The sequence below is a fragment of the Osmerus eperlanus genome, chromosome 13 (genome assembly GCF_963692335.1).
Source record: "Osmerus eperlanus chromosome 13, fOsmEpe2.1, whole genome shotgun sequence".
Taxonomy (NCBI): Eukaryota; Metazoa; Chordata; class Actinopteri; order Osmeriformes; family Osmeridae; genus Osmerus; species Osmerus eperlanus.
Window position 1 is genome coordinate 7,639,000 of NC_085030.1, and position 14,527 is coordinate 7,653,526.

General features: G+C 42.8%; 1 protein-coding gene across 2 annotated transcripts in view; it reads left to right on the plus strand.

The window, feature by feature from the left end:
• diaph2 (diaphanous-related formin 2) overlaps nucleotides 1-14,527 on the plus strand; it is a 328,038-nt gene that overhangs the window by 94,767 nt on the left and 218,744 nt on the right. For both annotated transcript variants that reach the window (XM_062476107.1, XM_062476108.1), the window contains exons 8-11: nucleotides 8,681-8,755; nucleotides 8,877-8,946; nucleotides 9,689-9,825; nucleotides 12,162-12,270. In XM_062476107.1, coding sequence (XP_062332091.1) covers nucleotides 8,681-8,755; nucleotides 8,877-8,946; nucleotides 9,689-9,825; nucleotides 12,162-12,270 — 391 coding nt within the window. The remainder of the gene's footprint in view (nucleotides 1-8,680; nucleotides 8,756-8,876; nucleotides 8,947-9,688; nucleotides 9,826-12,161; nucleotides 12,271-14,527) is intronic.

Consider the following 14,527-nt stretch of genomic DNA (forward strand, 5'->3'; position numbering starts at 1 on the left):
TACACAGGTGTGTGGCAGGCGGCCCTTACATGTCCACCCACAGATGGCATTACCTCAAGCACCTACTCCCTCCATCTCCAGACATGGAGGGAGACATTTTATATCATTATTCTTAAAAGAAATGATGTTCATCATATGCAATATATCTTCTTGCCAAGTTGTATATTTCCTTCATTTTCACTTTAATGCCCCTATTGGACCCGAAGTGTTGGGCCCGTTTGACATTTTTAAGGAGTTGTGTTTCATTAAGTTTTAATTCACTGATATGAAGTGAGATACCTACTTACAGATAATGATGACAGTCTTATTTCTTCATTTATAGAGAGCTAATGCGTGGTGTGTTTTTTCTGTCCTTTTTTCTGGTGTTGCAGTGTGAAAAGTGCCATGGGGCTGGCAGTGGAAGTGCATGAATTCCATTTCACAATAGCAGAAGTTTGAAGAACTTCTCTTCACACCCACTCATGCACGAATCCTTCGCCTTATGTCATGTCTATTTTTCATGTGTTTATTTATTTTTTTGCCTGCATCGCTTCCCACTGTGAAGTTCACTTTGTCAGATAACTGCTCTGGAGCATCAATGCTAGGACTAGTCTCGTAGGGCTTCCTGTCCCGATGCTCCATCAATACCTTTCCAATAACAGGAGAGAAGAGTAGCTTCAGCTGTACATTTACATGACGACACCCAGCTTCTCACATTCACGGACCTGGCTTTTGAGTTCCTAGCACTAAGCCTTCAGTATTATAGTCTGACTCTTTTAAATCCCTGCAGTGACTTACACATTGAATATGCTTGCTTTCAGATCCCCTAGACAGATTTAGCCAAAATTGAACTTGCCTCTAACTTTTCATTATGTGGGAATCTTCATAGCATGACTGTAACATTTTCTCCTGGGCATTTCTAGGAGGTCTTTTGTGGAGGCTGGCTGAGTGTGGCATTTCTTCTCTGGGTCAGGGTCTGGGGACTGAAGGTGCACATTGTTGTGATCTTACTGCTCCGCCAGGCTAGGGCGCGGCCACACTTCTATCGGTCTCAACAGCTTTTCCACAGCTTAGCGCCTGTAGCCAGGAACTGTGGAGGTAACGCATATCGCTAGTAATGGGCTTATTAGTAGCTTTGAAGTTGTGCTGCCGCTTTGCAGGAGGCAGTTGATCAGCCTCCAGTTGTAACCCTGGGTGATGGACGAGAATACAACGACACAGCGAGACACAATTAAATACACACCAAGTGTCTCTGATATATATATATATATATATATATATATATATATATATATATATATATATATATATATATATATATATATATGCATTTAAAAAAGATGTTCTTCAAATAATTTTATTTGAAGAACTATTATCAATACTTCGTTTTTCAAGGTCAGGGTACAGACTGTGCTGCATCCATCCACGCTGCCTTGTTTGTTGTTGTTGTTGTTGTCATGGGATGATTCACTACAGTGTGAATTCTAGTTCACTAGTCTGAAAAGTAGGACTATGAGATGGGTAATAATGTAATGAGAAGTCAGCTCTTTGCTGATGGATGTTCCTTGAGTTTGTTCGAGGAGTTTACACTGAAGGTGCCAACAATACAGTATAAGCCAAATATATTCTATAGTGAAGGAATATGGGTTCAACTTTGTCATATCTGATAAACAAAATGGCTGCCCAACATTGCTGCGCATCCATGTCAGTCTGTCTTTAATCAATGCTTTTCATTCACTTTCTGATTCTGGGCGTTGCCCTGTCACTCTAAATCAAACTGGGAGTTGGTCTAAGAAATTAGAAATATGTCCTTTTAAACCAGGAAGTCCTCAGTGGGTCAGATGTCTGTTTCTAGCTCTCACAGTATTTCATCATCACATCAGTCAGGATATTCGTCCATGACCTCCATGAAATCTTTCACAGAATCTTTTTCAAAATAAAATGAAAAATGATCATTTCCCTAGCAGCTATTTTCCAATGTTGGTCCTGCAGGATGCATTTGAGAAAAATACTCAGCACAGACTTTGACTCATATGACTGTCATATCAAGGACATTGAGGACAAGACAGACACACGTTTTTAGGTCAAACACCTTCCCCTCCCAGCCGTCTCAGATGTAATGGAAACTCGCAGTTTGATTTCCACCATGACAATCAAACGCTGGCTTCCTCCTGGAGGATGGAGTGGGGGGAGGAAGTACGAGGAAAGTTATCAGAACTTTAGCTACCTGTCAGGGCTGTGGAAATAAATTATCGCTGTTGCTATGGTGACAGAGAGGGGAAAAAACGAGTTTGAAACTCTTTGTTGGGGTCATTTTTTCTTGTGCTGTGCTCTGAGACTTGACTCCCCAGACTCAGTTATTACAAACTGTCCTGAACCACCCTCTGGGCTTCAGACGAGCTCTTCTGCTCTGGCAATTGTCAAGGAGAAGAAGAAAAAAAAGACAGGGACATTTTTGGCAAATTATTAAATAACCAGTGCAGGCCCACAAGGCATGGATTCATATTTTGTACAATTTTTTTTTCTGTAATTGTGAAAATGTTTCCAACCATGATTCAAGTAAAACTGTGTTCTTTGAAAAATACTATGCAACACAAGCAAAGTGTTTTCTTTATTTTCTTAAGCGATATATTGTACAACGAACCTACAGGAGAGTGTTTATGCATGCATCATGGATTTACACAGCATAAAGCAGTCCAGTGCACTCAAAAAGAGTGGGAGAACTAGATTTAGTCCAAAACCTCACATCACTGGCCTCATAGCAACTTTCTGCTCAGAGGCAGTAAAGGGTTAGTGAGATCTAAATGTCCTGGGTGACTGGGTATATTTTAAGAGGGACTCACATTTTATGACACCATCTGCTAACCTCCCAGCCAGTCATATCTGTGGAAGCCCTGGAGCGAGGCATACATAATTTAGACATATCTGATTTGAATTCCATATTGATTTAGTTAGACATTGTATTGCCAAGGTAATGGGGAGAACTGACATTTTCCCTTCTCCAAACCCAACACCCTACAGGTACTTTCAACCTCTCCTACATGTGCCCTTCGTGTGTTCTGCTTGGGCCCTGATCAGTTTTAAATCACATTTACATTCTCAGATCTTCATATTTGGTGGTCGTGTGCAGCATTATGCGTAAATATCTATATGATCTGATGAACAGAATATTTCCGTAACGAGTACTGCAACATTTTAGGATGTGTTCACATTCTCGCACCAACATTCCAGTGCAACAAGAACCAAGATGACTTACTTGGTGCTTCATCGAAAGACAGTTTTCTGAAGTTTTACACTAAAAAGGTTTTCAAGGGACAGTGAAATGGTACCTTGACACAATTTGATCAACTAAGTGCTGGAACCTTCCACCTTGAGGGCCTGTCTGAAACAGCAGGGGTGGGACAGAATGGTAAAGGCCTCTTTGATAAGCAGCGGCTGTCTGTGAGAACAGGCATCAACTGGAATTATCTGTGGTGGAGTGCTGACAGATTTACCATGTTCTTTCTGCATTTGAGTGTACTTTTCTGTCTTTGAACTAATCAAGATGTGGTGGGAAAGCGCCAGTGAGAGAGAGAGAGAAAAATACAGTAGATAGATAGATTGTATTATATTGAACTGTACTGTACTTACAGTACTTGCCAACGTCAGAGGAAATCATTCCATTTACATGTCTGTATTAATGAACCTATCCCTAGTATGATGAAGTGATCTTTGTAGTCTCTGTAAAGATGAGAAGAAGGTCTCTCTGGGGGGGTGGCGGATTTGAAGATCTGAAGATTCCATATCATTCAGAACATCAAACCCAGGAATCCCTTCTCTGTACCAGCACATGCACACAGCTTCACAGCCCTGTTCAATTAAAAGGACTGATCAATCAGCACTTTGCCAATTCCACACTAGTTCCCCCTCCACTCCCCAGCAGTCAAGGCTTTATCTGAGGAGCCTCAGGGCTGTTTAGGAGATAATTAGACATTTCAGGAATGTTTTGAGCTCAGCGGGGGGTCATTTACAACTGTCTGGGGACGCTGGTAAACTGTCCCCTATTCTCTGTCTACTCTGTTTATTTAATCCTGCAATTGCATTGACTTCTTCTATTCACTCCACACGCACACAAACACACATGTGCTGCCTACAGCACTTTTTTTGTTGCTACTTCACCAAACCTCCTTCAGTTGCCCCTGCCCCCCCACCACCACCACCCCACTATACGGCTCCCCTCTCAACCTCCAATCCAAAAGCAGCAAAAAGTGGAACATTCATTTAGGTGCGCGTTTGATGCGCAGTCATTGTGAGACCCCCGCTTTCGGGGTCCTGCTGAGACTCAAATGCCATTAGAAGCGCCGGGTGGTCCTTCTCAACGATGCCGACCCTCTTCTTTCAGCGCTCGGAGCAACACAGCCAATCGCATTCGCAGGGTGCTGACACCAGGAATATTGTCCTCCGCGGGTGCCACCGGCTTTAGCCTCTGCCTCACTCTCTGGAATCCAATATCTCCAGCGCTGCCACTGTTGCTTCTGCGAGTGGGAAGGTTAATATGGCTTTGTAGTTAGCCACATGCAGACCAACACTCTGTTCACTGAAACTGCTGAAAGTACTTGTGCCTGTGTGCAGGCTGGGGTGCCCCCTCTGTCACGGTGTACAGCAAGGATAATTACAATATCTCCCCTCCCAATCATTTTTCTGAGAGGGAAGGAAGTCGATTTAGTGAGCCAGACGCATGTCCTGTCGTCAATGCTGACTGATTAAGGGAAGGTCTAGCGGATGTCTTTACTGTAGGTGTATGTATGGAAGGGCAACTGACCAGTTGCAGTTATGGAAGATACAAATATATGTGTGTGATCTTAAAATCCTTTACCCTCTACTACTACCGTTTTTTTTAATGAAATAGCTCCACTTTGTAACTGGATTACAAATATTGTATAACATTTTTCAGAGTTTCATGTGAATCACATGTTTTTCTTTCATTGACCTTTCCAGGCCTGCTGTGTATAGGTTAAGACTTTAGATGCCCACCGGGAACAGCAGATATAACAAGCTTTGAGAAACAAGGGAAAATCGCCATGACGCTAATTACTGTCAAACAGATTCATGTATTTCCTATTCAGTAATCCCATTTATTGCACAGTCCTTTTTGCTATAAAGTTCATAACCTTTTAGGCAGCATTTGTAGGATACTGATGCAATTTATTTTTTTATTTCCTCCATGAACTGCCCTAAAGGACACATGATGAATGTAAATTTTAGCATTTTTGAAATGTGAAGTGAGGTAACTTCAGGGGACTTTTTTATGCAATTACATTTAACTTGCACAAGTTTATCTTTGTACTGCTACTTTTATTCATTACATATTTTGTTTTTCATAATATACCTACCATTCTCAGACATTCTCACAAATGTTTGCCATACAGTACATCACTTTACTTTATTTAGCATATTCTATTTTGGTAGTTTCAGTAAGCCATTGCATTGATTTGAAGCTGAATTATTTCCCTTCTCAGAATGCAAAATCAAACGAGCCAGGCTGTGCTTGGTTTCAGGTTATGATGTCGAGAGCTATTTGTTGCGAGCGTCTGCATGCCTCAGGTGGAATGCGGCACTAGATGGGCCAGGAGAGGCAGTGGAGGGCAGTGATATGGCCCAGGCAGTGATATGGCCCAGGCAGTGATATGGCCCAGGCAGTGATATGGCCCAGTGTGTAATCCAGTATGAAAGATGCAGCTCCCACACAATAGTCCCCAGCTCATCACATTGGAATAAACAAAACAAGAATGAACAATGTTGGGCCACTGGCTGATATCAATAGACATCATGTAAGCATCACAGCACATGGTTAGTCATCAGTCAGACAGAAAGGATAAATGCATGTCAAATTCAGCCATAGAACATTCTAGTAAGTCCGTCACTTGTAGCATATAAACACTGTTCAAACCCCAGTATTGAAGTATTTCCCAAGCCAAACGTCTGGAGGTAAATGATTTATGAAGCTGTACACCTGTCAGCACACACATTCCATTCAAGGTCAGTGATATATTTGATTCACACCCACAAAAGCTTATTGGTTCAGAATAGCAGGTTACTTGTTCAGATATTGTGAAGAAAAGATCTAATCTCAACAAAAGAAAATCTTCTTGTTCAGATTGATGTGAAATTACAGCGCAACTATTCTTATAGGTTGAATAGACAAATACAACTAAATATAAAGTTATGGACAATGTAAAATAATTTATTTTGTTTTGGAGCTAGAGTATATGAAATGCCAGCTTATTTCTTATGTTTTTCTACTGTATTGAGTGAGAAAATCACTAACACCTTGTTTATCTGCTCCACGGTTTGGCTGTAAAACCATCTCATATCATTTCAACTTTTGTGGCGCTTAACATAAATACAACATAATTGCGTCAAACAAGCAGAAATAGTATAGATAAAAAATGGCTCGCTAGGACAGACCATGAATTTTTCATTTTGCCTGCGGAATGTACATGATTGCGAAAAGTAACACAATTTGGTGGCACTTAACTGGAGGATTATAGCCATCAATATTTCATGAACAAGTTCCCCCCCCAAGTTAATGAAAACCTTGGATGCATGCCACAATTTAAGGTGGGGAAGATGGTACTGAAAGAATAGGATCCCATCTATCCCAAGTGCCTTCATATCTCTTAGTTAAACAATCATAGTTAAACAAACCTAACCATCCTAGACCCAGATCATACAGTAATGGCAAACATATGAACAGTTTTAGCAAAGACAACAGCTAAAAGCTTCCCAGAGTTGAGACAATAGACCGTACATGTTGAGAAGATGGACAGTCAGTGTTGAGTAGATAGACAATAGTAGCCTACCTTTGCTCTCTACTAGCAACATGGCAGCTGATGGAAACATCTTCAACCTTGCCTGGTGTCACGTGTGGAAAAAAGGTGTTTGGTTTCAATCTACTTCTGGGATTGTGTCAAAATACGCTACCATGTTAGGGCTGCCTAGATTAGCTTTAATTCAAAAGAGGTATGAACTGTGATCTGCCAATGAATCTCATTTGTATGTCGTGTCATGTTGTGTTCAGCCTTCCCTTCTACACAGAATCTGAGGTTACACAGCGACACAGTGGAATAATCACAATACCTCTCCACAAATATTGGCTTCATCTCCCAAGCTCTCACAGACGACCCGCAGATGTGAATAGGGAGCATAAACACCGATTGTGGATTTAGTGAATTGTGCTCCCCCAGCCGTGTCTCCTCTCGTTAGTCTTTGTTGCCTCACGTTCCTCATTTGGTCCAACCACCTCCATTTCAATGTGGGGTGTTCTTACGAGCAGCATCGGGATTGCACTTATTTAAACTAGATTGTTTTCCAGAGATCTCAATTTTGCTTTCTGGGTTTAACAATGTTTGCATGCAATTATCTGTCGTTAGGTGCAAAGAAAGAAAATGGCAAACATTAAACTGGAAAGGCCCTCTGTAAACAGACAGTTATAAATGTTGAACATTATGCTGCTTTGTTTTATTAACAAAGCATATTATTATAATGTACTGTACAGCAATGATAATATGTTGCAAATTAGGTCACGGCACCCAGTAATGAATTTTGAGTAATTGTTTGGAAGGCCATACAGTGTTTATAATTTACCGCTAATTCCATCACAGACCAGAGAGATATCTCCTTTCACCTCCGTCCATCAGCCTCAGGCTGGTGCATATCACTGCTAATCGAGGGTCTTCTCCGACTAGCAGCGTCAATACAAATGACTTTAATATGTGGGCCATCATTGTGTCGAACCATTGTCAAAAAGGGGAAATAGATCATTGAATTATAGCCCTTTAGTGGCACAAATTGCTCCATGCGTTTTGTTTTATTGACAGTTGGGGGCTGAGAACAAGCGATGCTAATGACATAATGTGGCGATGATCAGACTCTGCCCAGGCTCTTCTCGCTTCTCCTCAGACTAGCTCACGCAGACTAACGGCCTCATCTGCACTGGATCATTTCCCATCCCCTGATACACTGTAGGTTATAGCCAATTATCTCCCACGATCCATTATCGATTACAGTGTTATCTTTCTTGCATTTCTTAATCTGTTGGTGCTGGTACACAGGCTGCAGGGGGCCAAGAAGCAAATGACTAGACCACAGGAACTGGAGTTGAGATGGATGGCTGTTCATTTGCCTGTAAATGGCTGTGAGATATACATTCTACAGTTTAGTATTAGCACAGAAAAAGCACTGTGCTGAGTTATGGTGGTTGGTCTCGAAAACAGTTTCTCTAAAGTAATAACCCGGAAAAATGAATTCATCCTACCAGTTGTTTACTCTATAGTGTGTGCTGAAACATTTGTATTTTTTGTAATATTTGTATATTTGTATTTTTGTATTTTTATATTGTAATTTACGGCAATTTATATTTTATTTTATTGTATATTTAATTCAATTCTAATCCCACTTAGTACTGCTAGTTTATGTACCCTTAGTATAGATAGTCCACATATTTAAATTTTAGGTCCCTATATGTTTATTGTATGCACCTTCCTGCCAAAGCAAATTCCTTGTCTGTGCAAACTTTCATGGCGAATAAATCCCATTCTGATTCTGAAATTATTGATTGCCTCAAAGACAACAGGAAAAGAGGGTTTAATATTTCGAATTTACAGAAGCTCAAACCGTACTTATTTTGCTGGCTCTCTGTGTGCTCTGTCCTCTCTTCTAGTTGGGTAAATAACTTTGGACATGAAGGACTTGGCCTCCTTTTGGACACTTTGGAGAAGCTTCTTGAAAAAAAACAGTAAGCTTTTTTATCAACTTTCAAAGACAGCTCTTTCCACTATCTCCACAATGCACTAGATATCTTTTTTACACACCACAGTCTGCAGTAAATAATATCTACTTGCTTGTCTTTCTTTCAGACAAGAGAATATTGATAAAAGGAACCAGCACAAGTTGATCCAATGCCTCAAGGCCTTCATGAACAATAAGGTTTGTAAAAAGAAAAGGGTTGTTGAAGGCATGTTGTTATGGTAGGTATTTCCTTCAGGTGGCCAAATCTTATTGGTAATAATTTCCAGTATGAAACTGTAGCTAGGGATGTTTCATGAACTAAATAAAATATGTACGTATATATGTGTGTGTGTATATAGAAATGAGAGAGACAGAAGAGTGAATGAGTGTTAATTTATATATGTCCTCCTTTCCTTCTTGTGTAGTTCAGGTTGTCAGGTTCCTTATATAGCCGTGACATGTGTTGTAATGGGACAGTAACATGAAACTAATTTGCCATTTTCAGTACATTGTCTCCAACTCTTTAGGTGATCTTTTTTTTGTTCTCTTTTTTTTTGGGCAGCAATGTCTCATTTCTAGAAAGTAGCACATAGTTCAAGGATGGATGAGCTATTGATATTGCTACCCTTTTACTTAATCCCCATATGTGGTCAACTCTGCCCATAACTCAAGTGGGAAGAGAGATTTAAAGGTAGAGGACTATATTTGTCCCCACAGCCTTGTCCTGAATTGGATTAATTTATCATAATCTCCATTTTCCTCTGGCCTCATTGTCCCTCCTTAAAAGAGAATTAGGGCTAACTATTACTTATATTAAGAGGTTCTTTGCATAGTTCATTTTTAACTCGCAAGTAAGTTCTCCATGAATGCAAATGCTCTCATTAAATGACACCCAATGGACTTGTTTAATTCATTTCTTTTCTCTCGCGTATGTCGACAGTATGGTCTGCAAAGGATTCTGGGAGACGAGCGGAGCCTGTTGCTGCTGGCCAGGGCCATTGATCCCAAACAGACCAGCATGATGACGGAGATCGTCAAGATTCTCTCGGCGGTGTGCATCATAGGTGAAGAGAACATGTAAGTCCGGTTCTTCACACACCTGCTCCCTCTGCTCCCCCCTAGGCTGTCTCCGGTCACCAGCGGAATCAAACCACTATTCTCTCCCTGGGAAACACAACACACTCATCTCTAGAATCAGATTAAAATATATATCCGTGTATTTGTAGTTGGAGACAGCATTTCCTTGGCTCCAACACTGCGCATTGGGGGCTCTCACATTGTGTTAGCAGCAATGGCTGTGAGATGTATTGGAGTCTGTCAGTTAACATGTTCTGATTTAGCTGTTTGCGCTGTGTAATGTATTTAAGTGTTCAATGTAGTTGACCATGAACACACAGACTGGCTGACAGATTATAAATTGAATCCAGGGGAGCATTTTTTATTGTGTCTGCCACAGGGGTAGAGTAGAATAACAAAGGGACTGCAAAGTTAGTCTGCATGCAGCGCTAGAACAAAAACCAACCCACAACTGATGGAGAGGCTCAAATCTCAATCTCAGAGGCTCAAATGCTTCTTGCTTATCAGTCTATCAAAATTCTTATCATAGGTTAAGGATTTTGCCCCAGCTGTCTTTATGTACAGTTGGCTGTTAGGATTCCTCACCTACAATTATCTTCTAGTTGTCACCTGTCTCCTTCCTGTGAACACACACACACGTGTGTGGATTATCGCTAAATAGGGTGCTATGGGTAGCGCTTCTGCAGAAGATCAGCGCAGCCAATCACAGGCCTGTCTCAGAATGTGCCTTTGAGTGACACTCTAAAGAGCTGAGGCTTCACTTGCAAACTCAGTCTTGACATGTATGTTTGTGACACATCCTGAGCGAGGGCATCAAGCAGGAACACAAGGGGTTAAGCTGACGAGGTTCTCTGGAGATACACTGTTTGAACTGGCTTTAAAGTAACCCAGTATATAACCCCCCGCCCCACCCGCATGTCTCTATCTTCATCACTGCCGTCACATAGGAAGCTGGCTGTATTTCAAATGTGTTCCAGACATCTTTGCTGCAGTTGACAGTGGGTCATCGCCCCTAATCTTGAAAATCCTACACAAGGAGTTTCCCTGTTGAAATGAAAACAGCAAAGTTCATATCAAAGCTAAACTAATTCTGACCGAGGCCATCCATGATGACAAAATCTCATTAAATCTACAGAGCTTGTCACCACGACTTCAGACGGTGCCATCCTGTCATCGAGGGACTTGTGGTTAGATGGGGACATCCCCTGCATAGCGCCCTCTCCCCCTCCCCACGCACTGCGCTCCAGAGCCAGTCTATTTTGGAATAGGGGAGGATCATAGCCGCGGCTGGCTTGTGAGCCATCCTGCATCCCTTGGGACTGCTACGCTTCAGTACGTCCTGGATGGCAAGGGGGGAGCAGCGACAGAGACGTGGGGTGAGAGGGAGAGAGAGAAAGGGAGAGAGAGGGGGAGGGAGAGAGAGGGGGAGGGAGTAGGGGGAGAGAGAGGGAGGGAGTAGGGGGAGAGAGAGAGAGAGAGAGAGAGAGAGGGAGAGAGGGAGAGAGGGAGAGAGGGAGAGAGGGAGAGAGGGAGAGAGGGAGAGAGGGAGAGAGAGGGAGAGAGAGGGAGAGAGAGGGAGAGAGAGGGAGAGAGAGGGAGAGAGAGAGAGAGTAGGGGGAGAGAGGGAGAGAGGGTAGGGGGAGAAGGAGAGAGAAAGAAGGGGGAGTGGTGGGGAGGCAGACTGAGAGAATGAGAAGTCTTGTCTCGCCTTTGTTGTTGTCTCTCCTGTGTATAGCAGATGAAGGCGAGACAAAAAAAAATTGCATTTCCAGCGTGGTTGTGCGTGCAAGAGAGATAGAAAGTATGGTGCAACACAAATAACGACTACAATCAATATATATTTGCCCGTTTAAACTCCCTCATTTCTAGAGCTGCACCTTATTTTCGGTGTGCAGGACGTTGAAATTGTTTTACTTGGAACAAACTTATTTTGTTTTTGTCTAATTGTCCAATTTTCCCTGAGCCCTTGTGAGCATATTCATTTGTTTCCTCAAACAATAGGTGTTTTAAATCCTCTAACCTTTCCTTGACATCAAATCGCATTCCAGAATTTGTGTCCATAAATTACGTCATCAAAACAATCTTCTTTTCTTCTAGCATTTCTGAAGTGAATAGCAAAGCAGCTATATTAGATTACCTATAAATGACAGTGTTGCAGACAAAGAGTCTGGCCCCTCAAGGTTGGGTCACTGCTGAATGTCTGGCCAAGGACTTGGGTGAAAGGAGGCGATGGACGGGGTCGAGGTTGTAATAGCAAGTAAATGTCCTGTTGCCGGGACAGTGAAGGTGTTTGCTGACTTTCTCTCGGCATCCTGTCTTCTTTTTTTCTTCCTCAGCTTGGAAAAGATCCTGGCTGCCATGACGATTGCAGCAGAGAGGAATAACAAGGAGAGGTTTGCTCCGATAGTGGAGGGACTGGAGAACCACGAGGCCCAGCAGCTCCAGGTCAATATGCACACACATGCACACACACACGCACACACACATGCACACACACAAACACACACACAAACACACACACAGAGGCTAACCCCTGGATGAAAAGATTTTCCCCAATGCACAATGCCCATCACACACATTCTCAGAATATGTAATTGCATCGCTTTTCATTTCACCGGATAATGGAAAGTTATGGCTCAACGGTCAAACACAATGACTGTCAAACTCTAGCATAGCTTGTGGTTACTGTGGTGACAGATGCAGTGAATATCAACTGGACCACTTTCATAGGTACTTGTCATCTACAACAATGAAGTTGGTTCAGCTGTGGGGAACACAATGTTTTACATACCGTATCTATGCACAGTAAGCAATCGAAAAGTCAAGTCACAGGGGCTATTCCTTGTGCAATGAACGGAATTATTCAGCTCTATTTGGTGTCATTCACACAAATAGCCTCTTGTCTTCAGGTCTGGTGCTTGATATTAGGGGCCAGGTTGAAATTGACAGCTCGGTCACTCTGGGGTCCATTGTAGCTGAGGCTCTGTCGACTCGTACAGACGTCCCCTCAGCCTCCCCTACTGGCTCCTTGTCCGCTTGTCAACCCCCGGCGCCTGTGGTGTGTGACGAGAGCCCACCACCAGCTATTTGAATGTTCCAGGTGTGCCTCCTGCCTTAATCATCTGCACCTGCTAGCTGTACTGAAACCTCTATGTGAGAGGACACTGGAAATAACATAGACGGGGAGAGAGATGTTGTCTTCTTGGGATTTCATCTTCCCTCTTTATGTGTCATTGTTTTGTTTTTTCTTCTTCTGCCTCGTAACAAACATTTTTCCAGCTTTTTCTTTGTGGGGTTGAGTTGGGTCTCTGAGGACCCAGTGGGAAAGGGCAACCATGCAGCAATGCACCTGTCTATTTCTGCTGTTTTTCATCACCCTCTAACACCTTCTCATTTTATTCTGCCTTCCATGATATGTGGTTGTTTTCTTTCTTTTCTTTCTTGTTTTTGCTGGTAAACAAAACTTAGTGAAAATACTTTTCCAATTTGGGAATTGGTGAAGTGATTTGGAGTGTAATAGGGCCTGTTTAAGGAAGTGTAGAAAGAAAAAAAAAGCAATATGGAGACGGATAGAAAGTGAGGGAGGGATGGAACCCTTTTGATTGCAAGGCCTTGTTTTACTCCTGTAAAAATTGCAGCTAATGAAAAGAACCGCTGCTAATTGTGAAGTAAATTAAAATACCTTGCTGATGCAGAAGGTTCAAAGGAATTAAACACTTTTTTTCCCCGCTTCCAAACCTGTGATGGGTTGCAGAGCTTGACTCCGCTAATGTGATTAAAATGTGTTTTTGCCGCGGTTCAGGCACTGCTCCGCCACAGAGTGAAAGCCGGCATCCCAACTTTAAACCGTCCCAGCAGTGCCACTTTTAATTACTCTGTAAGAACCCTCCCATGGCAGCGCTGCAGCTTGCGTGGAGCATTAGCTCGCCACGTTTGACGTAGCCAAACCTCACATACAGCCAACACCAAAAACAACCTCATCCATTACACCAAAATGGCTTCACAAACATGGCTTAGGTGAGTTGGCAGCCACTGATTGCACAACATATCAGTGTGCAGGAGGAGAGACGATGCGATTGCTCCGTACCTCCATCGGGCTGATCCATTCAACCAGACTCCACAGCTTTGCCAGATCTGAGGAAAGATGGAAGTGAGCAGAACCCGGTGAAGTTGTAGACGTTTTCGAGGGAGGATTCCTGCTCTTTGAGTCTCTGGAGGGTACAACTTCATGCTTCAGTGCCCAGCTCTGACTCCAGGCCTCTCCAGACCCCACTGAAGCATGCAGAGGTCTGCAGTGTATCTGGGGCCTGACACCATTGGCATACACTCCAGCCTCCAGCCACGTCCTGTGGGTCGGTTTGGATGGTGCAGAGACAGACAGACAGGGAGAGAAGCCTTGGAGTGGTTCTACAGCGCTCTGTAGGCCCAGCAGGCCTGGCCCATATGTCTGTGTACAGAGTCCCCATTAGCACTGACATGTTCTCATGAAGCATAACAACACGTTCTCTGACTCCAAAAGATTAATACAAACCTGTTCAATTTCACTGTCCCGCGGCTACCGAATGGGAATAAAACACACAAAAAACAAACCAGTGCTGTTGCTTCCAGATGGCTATTATTCCCCTCTGTCAGGCAGATCCCCCACTAGCTGTATCCTCTCAGGCTATGGGTTGGGTATTAAAGGACAATAAGAGCAATGCCG